The sequence below is a fragment of the Oncorhynchus clarkii genome, chromosome 17 (genome assembly GCF_045791955.1).
Source record: "Oncorhynchus clarkii lewisi isolate Uvic-CL-2024 chromosome 17, UVic_Ocla_1.0, whole genome shotgun sequence".
NCBI lineage: Eukaryota > Metazoa > Chordata > Actinopteri > Salmoniformes > Salmonidae > Oncorhynchus > Oncorhynchus clarkii.
The window spans coordinates 40,421,235-40,439,805 of NC_092163.1; the positions used below are offsets into that span (position 1 = coordinate 40,421,235).

The 18,571-nt window shown below is 41.8% G+C and overlaps 1 protein-coding gene across 1 annotated transcript; it reads left to right on the forward strand.

Annotated features, from left to right (window-relative positions):
• Positions 1-2,673: 2,673 nt before the first annotated feature.
• LOC139370838 (synaptophysin-like protein 1) lies at positions 2,674-16,222 on the forward strand. The gene is made up of 6 exons (XM_071110650.1): positions 2,674-2,902; positions 3,090-3,164; positions 12,721-12,839; positions 13,226-13,424; positions 13,656-13,829; positions 14,006-16,222. Exons 1-6 carry the CDS (start codon positions 2,888-2,890, stop codon positions 14,126-14,128), a joined length of 705 nt encoding a protein of 234 aa, XP_070966751.1. The 5' UTR covers positions 2,674-2,887; the 3' UTR covers positions 14,129-16,222.
• The last annotated feature ends 2,349 nt before the right edge of the window (positions 16,223-18,571 follow it).

Genomic DNA, 18,571 nt, shown 5'->3' on the forward strand with positions numbered 1-18,571 from the left:
GAGAAAAAGTAATCTGGTTGATAGCCCATTCACTGCTCAATAGGGACGCATTGGAACGCAGCGCTTTCAAAACATGAGGCACTTCCGGATTGGATTTTTCTCAGGCTTTCGCCTGCAATATCAGTTCTGTTATACTCACAGACAATATTTTTACAGTTTTGGAAACCTAAGCTGTCAATTATATGCATATTCTAGCATCTTGTCCTGACAAAATATCCTGTTTACTACGGGAACGTTATTTTTCAAAAAATGAAAATACTGCCCCCTAGTCACACAAGTTTTTAAGCTAAAAATACAGGTTGCCTGTTTTTAGCTGTGTAGTGCTAGGGCAAAAGCCAAAACGTGCACCCAAAGGGATCCCCGACTCTGGGAAACACTGGTCCAAAGGACTGTACCTGGTTCGGATTTCAAATAAACATGTCCCGTCTCTTTAAGAACAAGTTAAAACTGTTGTGACTTTACTTTCATTAATCTGATGACTGTTATTTATCTAATCAATGAACTATGTTTAATTGTTACCAATTAAATTAATAATGTAACAATTAACTCATTAGGAATTGGGGCACCACGAGAGTGGTTCCTTAAATCTCCTGGATTAAACTAAAGGTCTTAACCTATTACATTCATAAACCGTCAACGTATAATCATAACCTTGTATCATATCATCATTCTGAACAATCATAACCTCCTACATATGCTAAAACCCCAGCCGTACTTATGATTCAGTACTGCACAAATTGGTTTAATTATTTATGTACCAGCTAACTAAATGGTAACACAAGATAAACATACACACTTAATACATTAGAAATAGCGGACTGACACAATATTGTGGCTTGTTACAAAAGGGATGGGGAGGGACAGGGAGAGAAGGACAGAGACATAATACTTTGGTACATTTAGAAACTACTCGCCTGTTTGGAGTAAATAATCATGAATGTATTTACGTGTAAATGCCTTGGTTTTTCGTGTAGTCCTGAACAGAACTACAGAGTTGATTTCCCTTCCATTCGCTCCTAAAGTTGCCTCTTTGAAGATAGGCTAGCCAGCCATGTCGATTGTTCCCATTGAGTGATGAGAGTAGCGTACTTCTGTGATTTTGAGAAGAGTAGTAGAATGGTCCCACTTAAGTTCACTTTTCTAGATACTTTACTTAGGACAGCTATGATTTTCGGCAGTGATTTTACGGGAGATGAGTATCGTCTCTAACTATTGTTTTGATTTCATTGTTCAAACCACTTTGAACGTGAGCTGCAGCTCAACGCCTCTCTGGTCTGATATGTTAATTCTTAACACACCATTTTATACAGTTCATTCAAAATGGACGGTTTGTGAGGCTGACAGGCTCTCTGACCTCACTCAAGGAGCAGTGACTACTCACTTGTACAAAGTTATAGAAACAATTACCTCTTAGTTTCTAAGATCACATCCCTCTCGTAACAAAAACCCTTTCATTTGTCACATTTCATACACAACGTAGAGGATGGAGACTTCGTACATGAAGTGTATATACTTTTCAAGTTTCAGTATTTCCTTTATAACATGTTTAATGGCATCACAAAATAACAACCAAAATGACATTATTAATCTTTAGATCGCCGCTGACCATTTCACATGTTCTATGTTAGAAATATTGTTCCAGTATTCGCTTTAGAACTTGTTAGAGTTTCAGCGGAAAACGTATGTGAAACAAAGGCACATTCCGTGCATCAACCGTGCATCGCTAATCAAAAGATGTACTTCACGAAGTCATCGCAGGTTAGAGTGTTGGACTAGTAACCGGAAGGTTGCAAGTTCAAATCCCCGAGCTGACAAGGTACAAATCTGCCATTCTGCCCCTGAACGGGCAGTTAACCCACTGTTCCTAGGCTGTCATTCAAAATAAGAATGTGTTCTTAACTGACTTGCCTAGTTAAATAAAGGTAAGATAAAATTAAAAATCCATTGCCAAGCTGATCTGACCTATTTGGATCCTCACAGGATAGTCATGACAAAACTGTGTCAATTGTGGGGGTGCCATGTTTTTGGGGATCAGAAGTGTCCGGTGCAAGAGAGACCGGTTGAGGTTGCCAGAGTAGAACAGAAGGTGTCATATGGTGAGGCAGTGAAAAGAGTAGAGGATGATGGGTCAAGGTTGAGTAATATGGAGTGATATGAATTTGTACTTCAGTAAGGTTGTCTTCTTTGCATTCATTGCCATGGTTATCAACTGTATCGCAGAAATGGTATCACAGAAATAAATGTTGTGGTGGCAGCTGCAGAGAAGTACTTAGATTTTACTGCAGAAGAGTTACAAGGTGGGTTGAACAAAAGAGTCCCATCCTGCCCGGCCGTCGGCCTGATGTAGAATCAGTTAGGGTCAAAGTAGTGGAATGGGGTAATGTTTTTTGTTGTTATGGGATAGTGGTCTATAGGTGTAGGTCACAGGAGGTTTGTCACTCCTTAATTGGGGAGGATGGGCTCGTGGTAAAGGCTGGAGTTGTATTTGATGCCATTCCATTTGCTCCGTTCCGGTCATTATTATGAGCCGTCCTCCCTTCAGCAGCCTCCTGTGGTGTAGGGGTAGTTGATGGTGGAATTAGTTCATTTCCCTCTTACTTATAACAAAATGTATCATGATCGACGACACTCCCGCACAGTAGGTGGCGGCATGCACAAACAAAATGTACCATCGCCATTATACCAAAGAAGAAGAAAAACAAGTTGCTTGTCACGTGTGCCTATACAGTTTAGAAAGTTTGACAGCAGTTTTACAACATCTGCTGCCTGCCAAATTTCAGTCGAATGTAAACCAGAGGTTCGTCCAAGTACAAGATTGTTGCTTTGGGAGAATATACGTTTTCTTCCAGTAAAGGGAACTTAACGAACAAACTTTTGAAAATCGAACATGGAATTTATTCAGGTGGGTCGGCTAACACGAGCTAGCCAACGTTAGCTATCTACTGTAACGGTGAAGGTGAAAAAACATTCGTAAATAGGTTTTTGCCAGTTAGCTAGCTAGTTTTACAAACCTAAATAATTTGATTGAAATCATTCCTGACCACCGTCATGATTCAGATGTTTTGTCTTCGTCTTTTTTACAACTTCAGAAACTGCTTTCGGGATTCAGACTTGACCTGGGACCGTTGAAAGAACCTCTGGGATTCATTCGGGTTCTAGAATGGGTAAGATACCCTTAATTAGAAATCTTAACCAAAATATGTGGTGCAATCTATTAATGTCTCTCTTGTCTTGAAGCTGGCAAACAAGCACTAAACTCACTAGCTAGTTATTATTGGTTAATGTTGCTGGCTTTTCAGTTGACGTTAACGAGCTACCTACTTTTAACATTCAGTAGTTGAACAAGTGTATTGATGCAGATAGTGTGTAGGTTGTCTTAAAATATAGCTCTCTGACTTGCTAGCTAACGTTGGCGAGCTACAATCTCAAACACCAAAGCTTCGTGCGTAGATCTCATCGGGCAACACCCTTTTCAGCGACTGTCTATTTTGGTTAGCTAGGACTCGTAGCAAGTCGCCCCTTCAAGATGGTCTTGCACTTGAGTCTTGGGTTGTTATAGTAAACGTTATGTAAGGCATAATCAACGACTGTCTGTCTAACTATGCGTTATATGGAAAATAATTAACGACGTGCAAAGTGTGTTACACGACCCCGCTTGCGGGGTGGAACTAACCTTGGAGTTGCATTATTTTCAAGTGAATGCATAGTACCTAGTTGATGATCCCTTTTATACCATCTGTATAAATTAACAAATTTGCTGTGTTAAACATCCACAGAAGTTAGCTAGCAAGTGTACTAAATAGGTAGCTAGACGTGTTTCCTTGGTATCCAAACATACTTGCTAGTTTAGCTAACCAAAACATTAGTTAGCTTTCTATTATGAAAATCAATGTAATAAACTGTTGGTTCTAGTACTGATTGGTTGAAACTGCATTCGACAGTTTCTTTTCCACAAGTTACCACCAGATAAATCTATAATTTTAAAATGCCATTTACTTTGTTCCACCTGTCTGCGCAATCCACTGTCTCATCAGCCCAGCCAGTCAATGTATAAACTTGATCTCCACTATAAAAAGTACCTAGACGTTATCTCATTTCTTTTAGACTAACATTTTAGTTTTCAAAAGCAGAGATTTGTGTAAACCTTGGTGTCTGCCTCTCTGACATTTTCAACATTGTTTCAATATTCAAATTCCATATCCAGCAGTCCGGTAGTAATAAATGTGTCGAGAGTCGGGACGAAACAGACATGCAAGCAGCGTTTCTCAGCCGATCGAAGTCATCAATCAGCTGGCATCATTTTCATGGATATATACAAAAATGTCAATTGAAAAAAAGGTCAAACGAAACAAAGTGCAGCTAGTTTAGTATTTTCAGCTTCAGTTTGACGTGATTGTATTAGCTGTGTTGTTGGCTATCTCATCTGAACAACAGTGTCCTGACTAGTGAACATTTTCTATGCCAGATGAAATCATGCCTCATTAGTTAATTGTTATGGATGTATCCAAATAAATGTCACCAGAAAACAGCTTATGCAAATGCAGCTACTGTTATTTTGGCTGCACTGTTTAACATGACTAAGTTAGCCGTAGTTGGCTAGCTAGCAAGCAAGTGATAAGAACTTTGCCAGCCAGTATGCAATGGAACGTTTAGAATGAACGACTGGGTCATGTCCATAGATACAGAAAGTCTCTTACCGCCTCCCTAAAGGCTGTCTCATTGTTGTTGGTGATCAGGCCTACCACTTTCTTGTCATGAGCAAACTTAATGATGGTGTTGGAGTCATGCCTGGTCACGCAGTCATGGGTGACAGGGAGTACAGGAGGGGACTAAGCACGCACCCCTGAGGGGCCCCAGTGTTGAGGATCAGCGTGGCAGATGTGTTGTTGCCTACCCTCAACACCTGGGGGTGGCCCGTCAGGAAGGCCAGAATAAGTATTCAAAAATGCTGTGGTATAATTTAATGTCTGAGTGTAGACTGATGCTTTACCTATGACCTAGCTAGATCTTGACTTAGAGTGGTATATTGGTATTTCTATGATCGGAACAAAGTTGTTGCAGATAGTGTCAGCAGTATTGTGACCACAAACTGAGAGCTAGAAGGCTAATGGATCCCGTACGCAGTGCAAACCCAATTTGCAAGTTCCTCGTGCTCATTAGTAACCAGGGCAACTAGGCACCTGACCTAATTTGTTACCACCGTGAGTACAAGGACATGGAAATTCCACTTATGATATACAGGGCAGGTAGCTACTTATTTCCTAACATGGGCTTGCTTTATGAAATAACTGAATGACGGCTTTTTCACAGTGCTGCCTCCTTGAGCTACATTTCTGTAGAGCACTTTAGTGACTTGATGTGAAGTTCAATGACTCTTGAATGTCCATAGTTTGTCACTAGCTGATTTCACTGTTTGCTTTAGCTGCTTATACAGCAAAGAATCACCTCCAAGTCAGTATAATTCAACCCAAATCAAACAGATCACAAGTAAAGTTCACTCAAATAATGTTTAAATTTGACCCCAGAAAATATACTGGAAATGCCCAGCCCAGCACTTCGGAAGGTCGACTTACATATACTATACTGTGTAAGAGATATTTAGCTAATTAGCTGATAGTGTGCAATTTCGAGCAGGGATGTTATGTGAAGTTACTTTTTAGAGGTGTAGCCGGCTGGCCAAAGTGAATGTCAGCAGCTGCAACAGAAATAGCTTGGATTCATGAACTTTATAACTTGACTAAGTAGCTGGCTCAGGATACAAGGAGGAGGACCTCTGGTTCTGATCCATGGGCATTCTGTCTTCGGGTTTCTGTATAGGTCCTACTGTATACACATGCATATCTGTTCGAGTGTGTACTCTGTGCACTACATTCAGACTGCCGTTAGTGCGTGCATGTGTATGTGCATGTTTTGCCTGTGCGTTAGGCTAACTGTTGACAGCTGTTAATGTACTGTCTGTGTATGCTTAAGGTGTGTGTGTGTGTTTTAGTAGAATGGCCAGTGGCAGAGCCCTGTAGGTAATTAAGACAGACGTTATCTTTTGGGTTGGAGTTTGTATCCAATCCAGGACGTCCTCTCCCTTAGTCATCACTATCTGGCCATGCTAGAGGACATAAATGTAGACTTTCTAGTCCAAAATGTAATTTTTTAAAACCTCTAAGCTTTATGTTAACCAGTAACTTTACCCTCACCCTAAATTAATTAGAAAGGGCTTATGTTCTTTGACCATAATTCAACTCTGGTCCATTCTAGCATTAGTGACTACCCCCCCTATCCCTTTCCTCTGTCCTGTGCCAGCCAGCAACATGCCTCTCTGGCCAGAGAGGGGAGTGGCCAGTTACCAAGAAATGCACTGTAAATCCTGGCCAACGCTGCAACACAACATTCTCAGAGCGTCAGTGCAGAGAGGGAGTGGAGGCAGGGTTTACTTTATATACACCAGTGATCCTGGTGCAAAACCATGGCCTGCATACTGCTGCATGGTATGAGGGAAGAAGAGTTCAAATAAGGCAACATGTATCCCTGATATGTTTTGTGGCTGCTTTTTTATGATTTGTACTGAACAAAAATATAAAGGCAACATGTAGTAAAGTGTTGGTTTCATGAGCTGAAATAAAAGATCCCAGGAATGTTCCATGTGCACAAAAAGCTTATTTCACTCCAATTTTTTTTTACAAATTAGTTTACATGCCAAATTAGTTTACGTTTCCCTTTTGCCACAATAATCCATTCACCTGACAGGTGTGGCATATCAAGAAGCAGATTAAACAGCATTATCATTACACAGGTGCACCTTGTGCTAGCGACAATAAAAGGCCACTCTAAAATGTACAGTTTTGTTACACAACACAATGCCACAGAAGTTGAGGGGGCGTGCAATTGGCATGGTGACTGCAGGAATGTCCACCAGAGCTGTTGCCAGATTATTTAATGTTAATTTCTAGTGATGTGACATTTTTGGCCAATACCAATATCCAATATTTTCCTTGCCCCCCCAAAAATGATACCGATATTTAAAATTTGTTGCCTTTTAAGCATTCTAGTACAGTTAAATAGTTAACACACATGGACGCAGCGGTCTAAGGCACTGCATCTCAGTGCGAGAGGCGTCACTATACTCCCTGGTATGAATCCAGGCTGTATCACATCTGGCCGTGATTGGGAGTCCCATAGGGCATCGCACAATTGGCCCAGCATCGTCTGGACCGTCATTTTAAATCAACATTTGTTCTTATTAACTGACTTGCCTAGTTATATAAAGGTTACACACACACACACTGACCAAAAAGTTATTTTGTTGGCATTTACATCTCCATTACCAGTAAAACATAATCAAAACCTATTTCTTTCACTTTATGTGCTGTTTCATTGTTCAGTCGTTTCATTCTCAACCAGGATTTCTATGGAAAGCTGGGTGGGTCTTTGCGTGTCAAAGATAGACGGCAAATAACACTATTTAACGTGTCCAATAATACTATTTGCCTTGTCAAATAAGCTTGTTGACCAATCAGGACTTGAATATGACTTCATGTCACATAAAAATGTAACACTTTCATACATTTTTTACATGGGTATTACACAGGTGTAATCAATCACTTGTATTTCATATGTCACAACGATTCATCGATGTGTATGCTATGATGCTGGTAAAGTTGACTCGCAGTCCTACAGTGCTGGTCATTAAAATAAAAAGCTATGTAGCTCATGGATGCAAACAATGTTCTTCCCCCAAACATAGAAAAACATCTGTTTCGGTAGCTAGGTAACTATATAGCTAGGTGTCGTTTTTAAAATTGCTCTAATTTATAAGACTGTTCTTATTTGATTAATTGTCGGACCCATCTATGTGACGCAAGCCACAATAGTGTACTTTGCGGTTAGCCTTCAAAATAAAAGTATGGCATAACTCGACTATTTGTATTAATTTGCATTACTGTCAATTATATACTTTTTATTTTGAAGGCAAACCGCAAATTATACTATTGCGCCGAATCCTTATTGTGGCTAGCTTCCCGGGCCAGTCGAGCCTCACTAGCCAGATGAAGCTAGCTGGCTGCTTATAACGTTAGCTTTGGGCAACAGGGTTAAGTAGCTGGCTAGCTATTTATTTTCTTGAACTGAAGTTAAATTTTAATTGGCGAACAACAAGTGGCAACCTAGCTAATACTTACAAGGATTCCTAAATCATTGCTAAAAATAGTGAAAATGACTGCAGTTTCTACTAGTCATTGTTTTCAGACTGGTTGTATTGGTGCTAGCTAGGTACCAAGCTAAAGCTAACTACCCCAGAGGTTGCGGTCAAACAAGTGATGCTTTATTACCAACACGGTATTGTAAACGCATCGTTCGTGGCCGGTGTTTGCTTGTTTGCAGACTTTTTTGTACAGCTTTGACAGTGCTACTCTATCTTTTTTGACACGCAAATATCCAAACGGCGTTCCATAGTATGCATCGCACTTGGTGGTGTGTACCGGTGCTCGACCAGTCGGCGAAAACCAACATCACCCACGACAGAGAACGGTTGATTGTCAAGGGCAATGAATTCCATTATCTTGGCTTTAATGGATTTCGCCTTTGAGTTGTGGGCTAAGTTATGAATGCTGTGTTGCACGTGGAGCGCAAACTTTTACTTGGCGTCATTAAGTCATGTACTTACGTTTTATAGGTATGCACGATAGCTTTGACATCGGATTTTAACGTCGGGGTTAAACTAGACATTGGGCCAATACTGATGTTGGCATTTTTGGCTAATAACGGCAGATTCCAATATGTTAACCGATATATCGTGCATCCCTATTCATTTCTCTACCATAAGCCGCCTCCAACATCTTTTTAGAGAATTTGGCAGTACGTCCAACCGGCCTCACAACTGTAGATGTGTAATCACGCTACCCCCAAGGACCTCCACATCCAGCTGCATCACCTGTGGGATCGTTTAAAAACTAATTCTGATTGCCTGGGCCTGGCTCCCCAATGGGTGGTTCTTGGAGGTCATATGCCTGCCTACCCATTGGGGAGCCAGGCCCAGCCAATCAATGAGTTTTTAAATGTTCCCGCAGGTGATGCAGCTGGATGTGGAGGTTCTGGGGGTAGCGTGGTTACACGTCTGCCCAGTCATGTGAAATCCATAGATTAGGGCCCAATGATTTTATTTAAATTCACTGATTTCCTCCTATGAGCTGTAAACTCAGTAAAATCTTAGAAATTGTTCCATGTTGCGTTTTTATATTTTGTTCAGTCTAGTTTTCCTTTTTTTATACAATAAACAAAAACCTACATAGACAAAAACAATAACTTAACATTTACATACATACATTAACACACTTGCTTCCATCTTATCCACACCTAATGTTCTTTGTAAAGCTTGTCGGACTCTGCCCCATATGGCTTCAAAATGTGTTATGTTATTTGTCTGTTGCAAGATTTTTTTCTATATTTAAAAAACCCATTTGATTCTTAAATCTTCTTAACGTTGGGGTATCATTTGACTTCCAGTATTTAAGTAATAGCTTATTCAATATGCCATGACAACGATACAAGCCAGACTCTTTGAGGCACCAGCTTGTATAACAAAGGCTTGCTAACTTCCCCATATCCCTTAACTCCCATCTAAACAAACTATATGAATGTACTAGCCTATGTGTGCTCCCATTCTCAGTCAGGGAGGTTGGGTGTGTTACTTACTCAGGAAACTGCATAGTGGAGGGTTTATTTGGAGGGTGGCTGAGCTGGGGGATCGTTGGAATGGGGTTTGGTGGGGGCGGTGATATGAAAGCTCAGAAATGTTTTACTGTGCCAAACACCTGAAAGATGAAACCAATTCCCACAAACTTCACTTGACCATCGTAGTAGTTTATCACTGAAAAGTTTTCCCTGTTTGGCTCTGTTGCCACTGAAATGACCAGTATTTTACCCTTACACTTCAGGAACTGTTGTCTTGTGTTGATACTCTGTTGGAAAAGACACTGTCCTTGATTGCAAGTCTATATTGTATCTGTTAGTGACTTCAATATGTCACGGTCCCTGAAAACCTCATGGTTTCTGAAGCACCGTTGAACTGTTATGTAAATTATTTGATTGTGATCATGTGGGAACGTGCCTCAGCCAACTTTGGAGTTGGAACTATATTCAGAACAACGGGCATTATTCTGAAAAGGAAGTTGGGACGTGCTACATGGCCCTATCAGATGTTTTCATTGGAGGAGGGATCTGCTCACAAGCACCTATTCGTTGGAACGCTGCCTCAAGCACCTAACAAGGGAATATGGGCAGAGTTAGTTTAAGCTGAACTGCGGTGCACCGTTCTAAGGCCCGTGATGTGAACGGCAAAAGTGGTGAGGGAGGAGCACCCTTCACAAATAGAACAGTAACCTGTGTCGCTCGGTCATGTTGTGATACTAAATATACATAAGTATCAAAAGTAAAAGTGTAAAACTTTATAAAGTGCTTATATTAAGCAAACCAGACAGCACAATTTTATTGTATTTTTTATGGATAGCCAGACATCATTTACAAATGAAGCATTTGTGTTTCGTGAGTCTGCCAGGTCAGAGGTAGTCGGGATGACCAGGGATGTTCTCTTGATAAGTGAATGGGAAAAACGGGCCATTTTGCTCACTCGTGGGAGGCTGCCCGGTTCCAAAACGAATGCAATCACTTTTCACCTGATACAAACCCCTCCCACCGGGGAAACCTGGGCCAGATAATTGAATCCCCTCATTGATCAAAGTTTGGGCAGCAACATAATTCTACTCTATGCATAGAAAGGCACTCGTTTTTTTAAATTTATTAGTCTATGCAATCAGCCTGCCAGACAGGTTTATTTCTGTAGTTCCAGAAGGTGTGTTATTCCCAAGTGTTATTTTTACACCTAGGGGAAGACTTGGGGGGATGGATACAGAGAGCTATATAGTTTATATCCTTTTGTCTATTACTTGCGTTCGCTAACTGTCACTGCGTTAACCATCTTTATAATGACCAATTCGGCTACTTATTCCCACCCATTATCCCCTCGCTGCACTCAGTAGCCTTGAAGACCTACCTACTGAGCAGCGACGTCAATTCAATGCCTGTTCCACGTTGGGTCAATGTAATTTCATCGAAATGGAGTGGGAAGCGACGTTGATTCAACCAGTGTGAGCACCAGTGGGTAGTGTGTTTGGAGATGGACTACTACCTTGCTGTCATACTGTAAAGAATCACTGATCCTCAAGTCACCTTGCATCCCAGATAACTCCTCATTACAGATCAGCGATTCTGCACCTCTCCTTGCTCAACTTGAGCCCTCAAATGCACCCCTAGACAGTCAGTCAGATTCTGCTGTTCGGAGCCAGTCAGTGTTAGTCAGTTAGCTCTCTCAGCACTCACTGAGGGAGGGAGTTTCCTGTATGACAAGAGGATGCTGTAGGGGAAGCTGATGTGGTGAGCAGAGTGGGGAAAAAGGTCAAGCACAGGGAAACTCTTACTCCGGGGGAGAGAGAATGGTGTATGTTTTAGCTTGCGGATGTGTGCGCCATTCTCCCCACCCCTTAATCTCTCCCCACTACTCAGCTATGAGCAGAGGAAGTGGTTACCAGGGTGGTTGAGGTGAGATCCCCACAGTTCTGCCAAGTCAGGTTTTCAGAACGTTGGCTGGTGATGTGGGCAATGCCTCTTCCTGTCAGACCTGAACCCAGTGGGGCGTTCTGCTGGAGTTGGTGTTTTTCTTGCTGAGTCACCAATCCCCACGCTTTATGACAGTTTCTCAGGCCTGTTAACTTTGCTGCCTCAGATATGCATGTGTATACAGTAGGACCTATACAGAAACCCGAAGACAGAATGCCCATGGATCAGAACCAGAGGTCCTCCTCCTTGTATCCTGAGCCAGCTACTTAGTCAAGTTATAAAGTTCATGAATCCAAGCTATTTCTGTTGCAGCTGCTGACTAAAATTGTACCCTCAAAACACCCGTCTCGACGTCAACAGTGAAGAGGCGACTCCTGGATGGTGGTCATCTAGGCAGAGTTGCAAAGAAAAAGCCATATCTCAAACTGGCCAATAAAAAGAAAGGATTAAGATGGGGGAAAAACAGACATTGGACAGAGGAACTCTGCCAAGAAGGTCAGCATCCCGGAGTCGCCTCTTCACTGTTGACATTGAGACTGGTGTTTTGTGGGTACTATTTAATGAAGCTGCCAGTTGAGGACTTGTCAAGCATCTGTTTCTCAAACTAGACACAAATGTACTTGTCTTCTTGCTCAGTTGTGCACCGGGGCCTCCCACTCTTTCTATTCTGGTTAGAGTCAGTTTGCACTGTTCTGTGAAGCGAGTAGTACACAGCATTGTACGAGATCTTCAGTTTCTTGGTAATTTCTCACATGGAATAGCCTTCATTTCTTAGAACAAGAATAGACTGACGAGTTTCAGAAGAAACTTCTTTGTTTCTGGCCATTTTGAGCCTGTCATCGAACCCACAAATGCTGATGCTCCAGATGCTCAACTAGTCCAAAGAAGGCCAGTTTTATTGCTTCTTCAATCAGAACAACAGTTTTCAGCTGTGCTAACATAATTGCAAAAGGGTTTTCTAATGATCAATTAGCCTTTTGAAATGAGAAACTTTCTTAGCTGCCCACTCGGGTATGAGAATGATGCGCCCTAGATCAGTGCAGGTTAAGGCAAAGGAATGAGGAAAGGAAGCGACAGGCCATTGAGATGCACCCTGACTCTCCTCTCTCTGTGCAGGTGTTCACCATCTTTGCCTTTGCCACCACGGGGGGTTATTCTGGGACGACCCAAATCCTTGTGAATTGTGTGGGGGGGGAGCCCAAGACCGTAGGGGCAGGGTTCAGCTACCCCTTCAGGTAAAACCTGTTATCCCTCACAGATGGAGCTGCAAATTAACAACATTACTGTAATTGTCATTCTGTGTTTGTGATTTCTTCTTTTATAATGCCTACCTAATGGTCTTCACAGTAAGCCTATCCCTGACAAAAGTTGTGTAAAATCTGCTGAAGGGCCGAGAGATGTGTAGCAAGGAATTCCAAATAGCATTTTCTATTTACTCTTAAGCTGGTTGTGATATGCTTGCATTCACACATTGAAAAAACAAACTAATCTTCCCACCAACATCATTTTCTTTGTCTCTGACTCTTGCCTCTTAAGTGTTTTTGTGGTTGAAATGCATTTGTGCCATGCAGTTGATTTTATAGATTTGGTTTTGTTTCTCTACCCCCTCACTACTCTCTAGGTTGTCTAGCTACGGCCCTTTCATGGTGCCCACGTGTAACGGCAGCGCTGCGAATGCGACTTACCTCCAGGGCGACTACTCCTCCTCAGCCGAGTTCTATGTCAGTGTCGGTGTCTTGGGCTTCCTGTACTGCACCGCCACCCTGGTGCTCTACCTGGGCTACCAGCATGTGTACCGCGAGGGCCGCGGACCCACCTTTGTGAGTCTAAAGATACCGTAGTATCTCGTGTTTACCACTGGTATGTTAGTTACAGTGTAGTAGACTATTATTACTACTACAGTATAGTTGTAGAATAGCTGGAGAACCATTTTTATAATAGTTAAGGCGTGAGCCTTATCGTTGTAATGATATTTATGATTGGAAAGCTACGTACCTCTGTCCTCTCCAACATGGTAATATAGTGATGATACAGCCCTGTGTTTCTCCCAGGACCTGTTGGTGACTGCTGCCTTTGCCTTCCTGTGGCTGGTGTCCTCCTCTGCCTGGGGGAAGGGCCTGACTGATGTGAAGTGGGCCACCAACCCAGTACACCTGGTTGAGGCCTGCCAGCCCCAGTGCTCACCTGGAGAGTACCCGTCCATGGGAAAACTCAATGCCTCTGTGGTGAGCAATTTGATATTGTAATACATTTTATTCAGTGTTCTGCATTTTATAGCTAATTCTCAATGTGAATGTGCAAGTCGAGCGTGAATGACAGGGCTACGGGTATAGGGTAGCATTTGTAATTCCTTTGTGTCCTGTGTTTTGTCTTTGTTTTGTACTTTTCCTCCTCTGTCAAGATTTTCGGGTTTCTGAACCTCATCCTGTGGGCAGGTAACTGTTGGTTCATCTTTAAGGAGACTCCATTCCACAAAGACCCCAACCCAGCAACCACCATGGAGGGTGGAGTCCCCAGCTCTTAATTGGCACACAGAAGCTCCACCTCTACAGTTCAAGCCAATCGCCAAGGTGCTTGGGACTGACAGTGTAACCCTATTAGGAAAGAAACTAAAATGTAGAGCAAAATTAAGCTTTTTAACCACCAACAACACAGGCCCCTTTTCAATGACGAGTGTTCGGCTCAAGCTTCAGGGATAGTAGTTAGTTGCCCATCTCTAACTTTCACCACAGTGAACCCAGGTTGTTGTTTATCTACTCTTCATAGAATTGGTCAGTTAATATGATTGATTTGCTAGCTGCACTCAACACTACCCCAATTTACAGAGTGATCACAACTATTTTTTTACTTTTTTAAATGGAATTTCCGTTCCAAACTAAGTGCCTTTACTGTACATAAAATGTGTTCAGTTACTGTGAACGTGGCTTGAGTTGAACACTTTGATAGGGATCTGGGTATTTGTGATATCCAACATGTTTGATTTGGTCGGTTCCTCTAGAACAGGTGCTTTCGATCACATAGGCCTACAACAAAACAGGGCTCGCAGACAACCTACTGTAGCTGAACTGTTCCCTATATTTGATTCATATGAGGAAGTTCAGTAATGCTGGGTTGACATACAGTAATTGCCTGTCTGGAGGTCTCCTCCTTTCCCATGAATTTGTTAAAGGAGATGTCAAAGGTCATGTTGAAAGCCCCTGTTCTAGGTTGCCTTTCACGTCGAAATTTGGCACTTTCAAATAAGAAACAATTTAACTACTGGCCTTTCAGTAACTCCCTAATATTCCACTACTACTGCGTGTTTTGAAACGGACCTCATAGATACATTGATGTTTCTGTGTCTGAAAGCGTATTGCTTTGGTGCACTTAACTCGTTAGAGCTGTGTTAGCTACTTGATTGCAGTCGTTACTGATGTACAATGCGTTCCTCTCTTTGACGTGTGGTATGGCTTTTTTGTCATTATTTTGTTAACTGTATGAAAAGTGCCTTGGTAATTTACACAAAATATCAGTATCTGGTTAAGAGAGTACTTAGTCTCAAAGAGTAACCAAGTTATTTTGGCTACAGTCAAGTTGATGTAACACGTTTTTAGTAACGGCTGTCTGTTTTAGTTATTCAAACAGTCAGTGCCTATAGTCCTCGACAGCGCTGGTTGGTGTATGTTTGCTCAACAACCTGCAGATAAGTGGTATTTTTGTGGATATCTTGGAAAATTTAGCCAAACTTTTTTTTAATTTGTGTATTGTGGAGGTGACCATTCTAACAACTACAACACTAAGTTCCCTATGTATTTGACTCTTCTCAAAAATGTTGTTTGAACGGGATACGGCAACTTTAGAAAAGTCATTATTTATATATTTTTTTTTTTTACCTACATTCATTGGTCAATAAATTAAAATTAAAGCTAATTTATGGCTTCTGTGTGTTAAGAAAAATATATTTTATGCAGCTTCTCTACCGGAGTCATTTTTATGCAAACACGGGTCCTAGGTTTGTTGCTTTTTATTTGGCACCACTGGACAAGTTAGAATTAATCATGGCACCGCCAAGTAACAAGTGGCAACATGTAGGTGCCAAAATGTGGTGAATCCTGCTGTATTTTTTGAATAATGCTTATTTTTTCCCCCTCACTTATTTACATTGGTCCTACATTTAATTTCGGCAATGATTGCGTTTGATGGTTATGTGGGGATGACGTACAAAGTCTGTCCAGCTCTATGGGAAGTGAATGGAACTTGAGTTTTTTTTTTGCTTTGCACTAAGTGTTGTAATTAATGTCACTGACTTATGAGTTGTGATTTGAGGGAAATGCAGACATTGTGCAATCCACACAGTGCCGTTCATACCGCCTTGGCCTCTGTAGTTATTTACAAAGGGAAGGTTTGAGTCAATATCAGTCATCAAAAGACACTGCTCTAGATCATTTGTGCCATTTTAATAGAAATAACCTAGCTTTTTAGGGTAGAAGTCAGACTTGTGGGTCTTCTATATTCTCTAATGGGATTTCTGAAATTTGACTCTGTATTTCTTTTGTATTTTGTTCCATGTTTGTACAAAATAAACATTTGTACATCCTCTGTATTGACAACACATTAAAGGATAAGAGAGCTGCAACAACCTCTGTACTGATGTTTGTGTTCACTGCCCTGTAACTGTAATGTTACCTATTAAGTAAAACTAAAGTGCATTTTTTTTAGCCAGAAGATAGAGCTATTGCATTTCATAACTACGGTTGCAGTTATTTCTTTGCCCACTAGGTAGCACTGTTTTGTAGACAGTCATGCCCAACCCCAAATCCTTATCCCTTTATAAACAATGAACAAAAATATAAATCCAACATGTAAATTGTTTGTGTCATGGGTGAAATAAAAGATCCCAGAATTGTTTTCCATATGCACAAAAGCTTATTTCTCTCAAAGTTTGTGCAGAAATCTGTTTACATCTCTGTAGGTGAGCATTTCTCCTTAGCTGAGATAATCCATCCACCTGACAGGTGTGGCATATTAAGAAGTTGATTAAAAATCATAATCATTACACAGGTGCACCTTGTGCTGGGGCAGAAAGGCCACTAAAATGTGCAGTTTTGTCACGCAACAAAATGCCACAGATGTCTCAAGTATTGAGGGAGTGTGTAATTGGCATGCTGAGTTAAGTAATGTCCACTAGAGCTGTTGCCAGGTAAATGAGTATTGGTTTCTATACCATAAGCCGTCTCCGTTGTTTTAGAGAATTTAGCACAAGGTTCAACCTGCCTCAACCGCAGACCATGTGTAACCAGGCCAGCCCAGGACCTCCACACCCGGCTTCTTCACCTGTGGGATTGTCTGAGACCAGCCACCCGGACAGCTGTTGAAACTGGGTTTGCACAAACAAAGAATTTCTGCACAAACTGTCAGAAACAGTCTCAGGGAAGCTCACCTGCGTGCTCGTTGTCCTCACCAGGGTCTTAACCTGACTGCAGTTTGGCGACCTAACCAACTTCAGTGGGCAAATGCTCACCTTCGATGGCCGCTGGCAGGCTGGGGAATTTTATTTATTTTATTTCACCTTTATTTAACTAGGTAGCCAAGTTGAGAACAAGTTCTCATTTACAATTGCGACCTGGCCAAGATAAAGCAAAGCAGTTCGACACATACAACGACACAGTTACACATGGAGTAAAACATACAGTCAATAATACAGTATAAACAAGTCTATATACGTGGTGAGCAAATGAGGTGGGAAGGGAGGTAAAGGCAAAAAAAAGGCCATGGTGGCAAAGTAAATACAATATAGCAAGTAAAACACTGGAATGGTACATTTGCAATGGAAGAATGTGCAAAGTAGAAATACAAATTATGGGGTGCAAAGGAGCAAAATAAATAAATTAAATACAGTAGGGAAAGAGGTAGTTGTTTGGGCTAAATTATAGGTGGGCTATGTATAGGTGCAGTAATCTGTGAGCTGCTCTGACAGTTGGTGCTTAAAGCTAGTGAGGGAGATAAGTGTTTCCAGTTTCAGAGATTTTTGTAGTTCGTTCCAGTCATTGGCTGCAGAGAATTGGAAGGAGAGGCGGCCAAAGAAATAATTGGTTTTGGGGGTGATTAGAGAGATATACTTGCTGGAGCGTGTGCTACAGGTGGAAGATGCTATGGTGACCAGCGAGCTGCGATAAGGGGGGACCTTACCTAGCAGGGTCTTGTAGATGACATGGAGCCAGTGGGTTTGGCAACGAGTATGAAGCGAGGGCCAGCCAACGAGAGCGTACAGGTCGCAATGGTGGGTAGTATATGGGGCTTTGGTGACAAAACGGATTGCACTGTGATAGACTGCATCCAATTTGTTGAGTAGGGTATTGGAGGCTATTTTGTAAATGACATCGCCAAAGTCGAGGATTGGTAGGATGGTCAGTTTTACAAGGGTATGTTTGGCAGCATGAGTGAAGGATGCTTTGTTGCGAAATAGGAAGCCAATTCTAGATTTAACTTTGCATTGGAGATGTTTGATATGGGTCTGGAAGGAGAGTTTACAGTCTAACCAAACACCTAAGTATTTGTAGTTGTCCACGTATTCTAAGTCAGAGCCGTCCAGAGTAGTGATGTTGGACAGGCGGGCAGGTGCAGGCAGCGATCGGTTGAAGAGCATGTATTTAGTTTTACTTGTATTTAAGAGCAGTTGGAGGCCACGGAAGGAGAGTTGTATGGCATTGAAGCTTGCCTGGAGGGTTGTTAACACAGTGTCCAAAGAAGGGCCAGAAGTATACAGAATGGGGAAGTGTGCTCTTCACGGATGAATCCCTTTTTCAACTGTACCAGGCACACCGCGTGTATGGTGTTGTGTGGGCGAGCGGTTTGCTGACATCAACATTGTGAACAGAGTGCCCCATGGTGGAGGTGCGGTTATGGTATGGGCAGGCAATGAACACAGTTGCATTTATCGATGGCAATTTGAATGCACGGAGATACCGTGACGAGATCCTGAGGCATA

Coding starts and splice junctions, on each gene's coding strand:
- LOC139370838 (XM_071110650.1), top strand. Junction 12,840..13,225: donor GGGTTCAGCTACCCCTTCAG/GTAAAACCTGTT, acceptor ACTACTCTCTAG/GTTGTCTAGCTACGGCCCTT. Junction 13,425..13,655: donor AGGGCCGCGGACCCACCTTT/GTGAGTCTAAAG, acceptor TGTTTCTCCCAG/GACCTGTTGGTGACTGCTGC.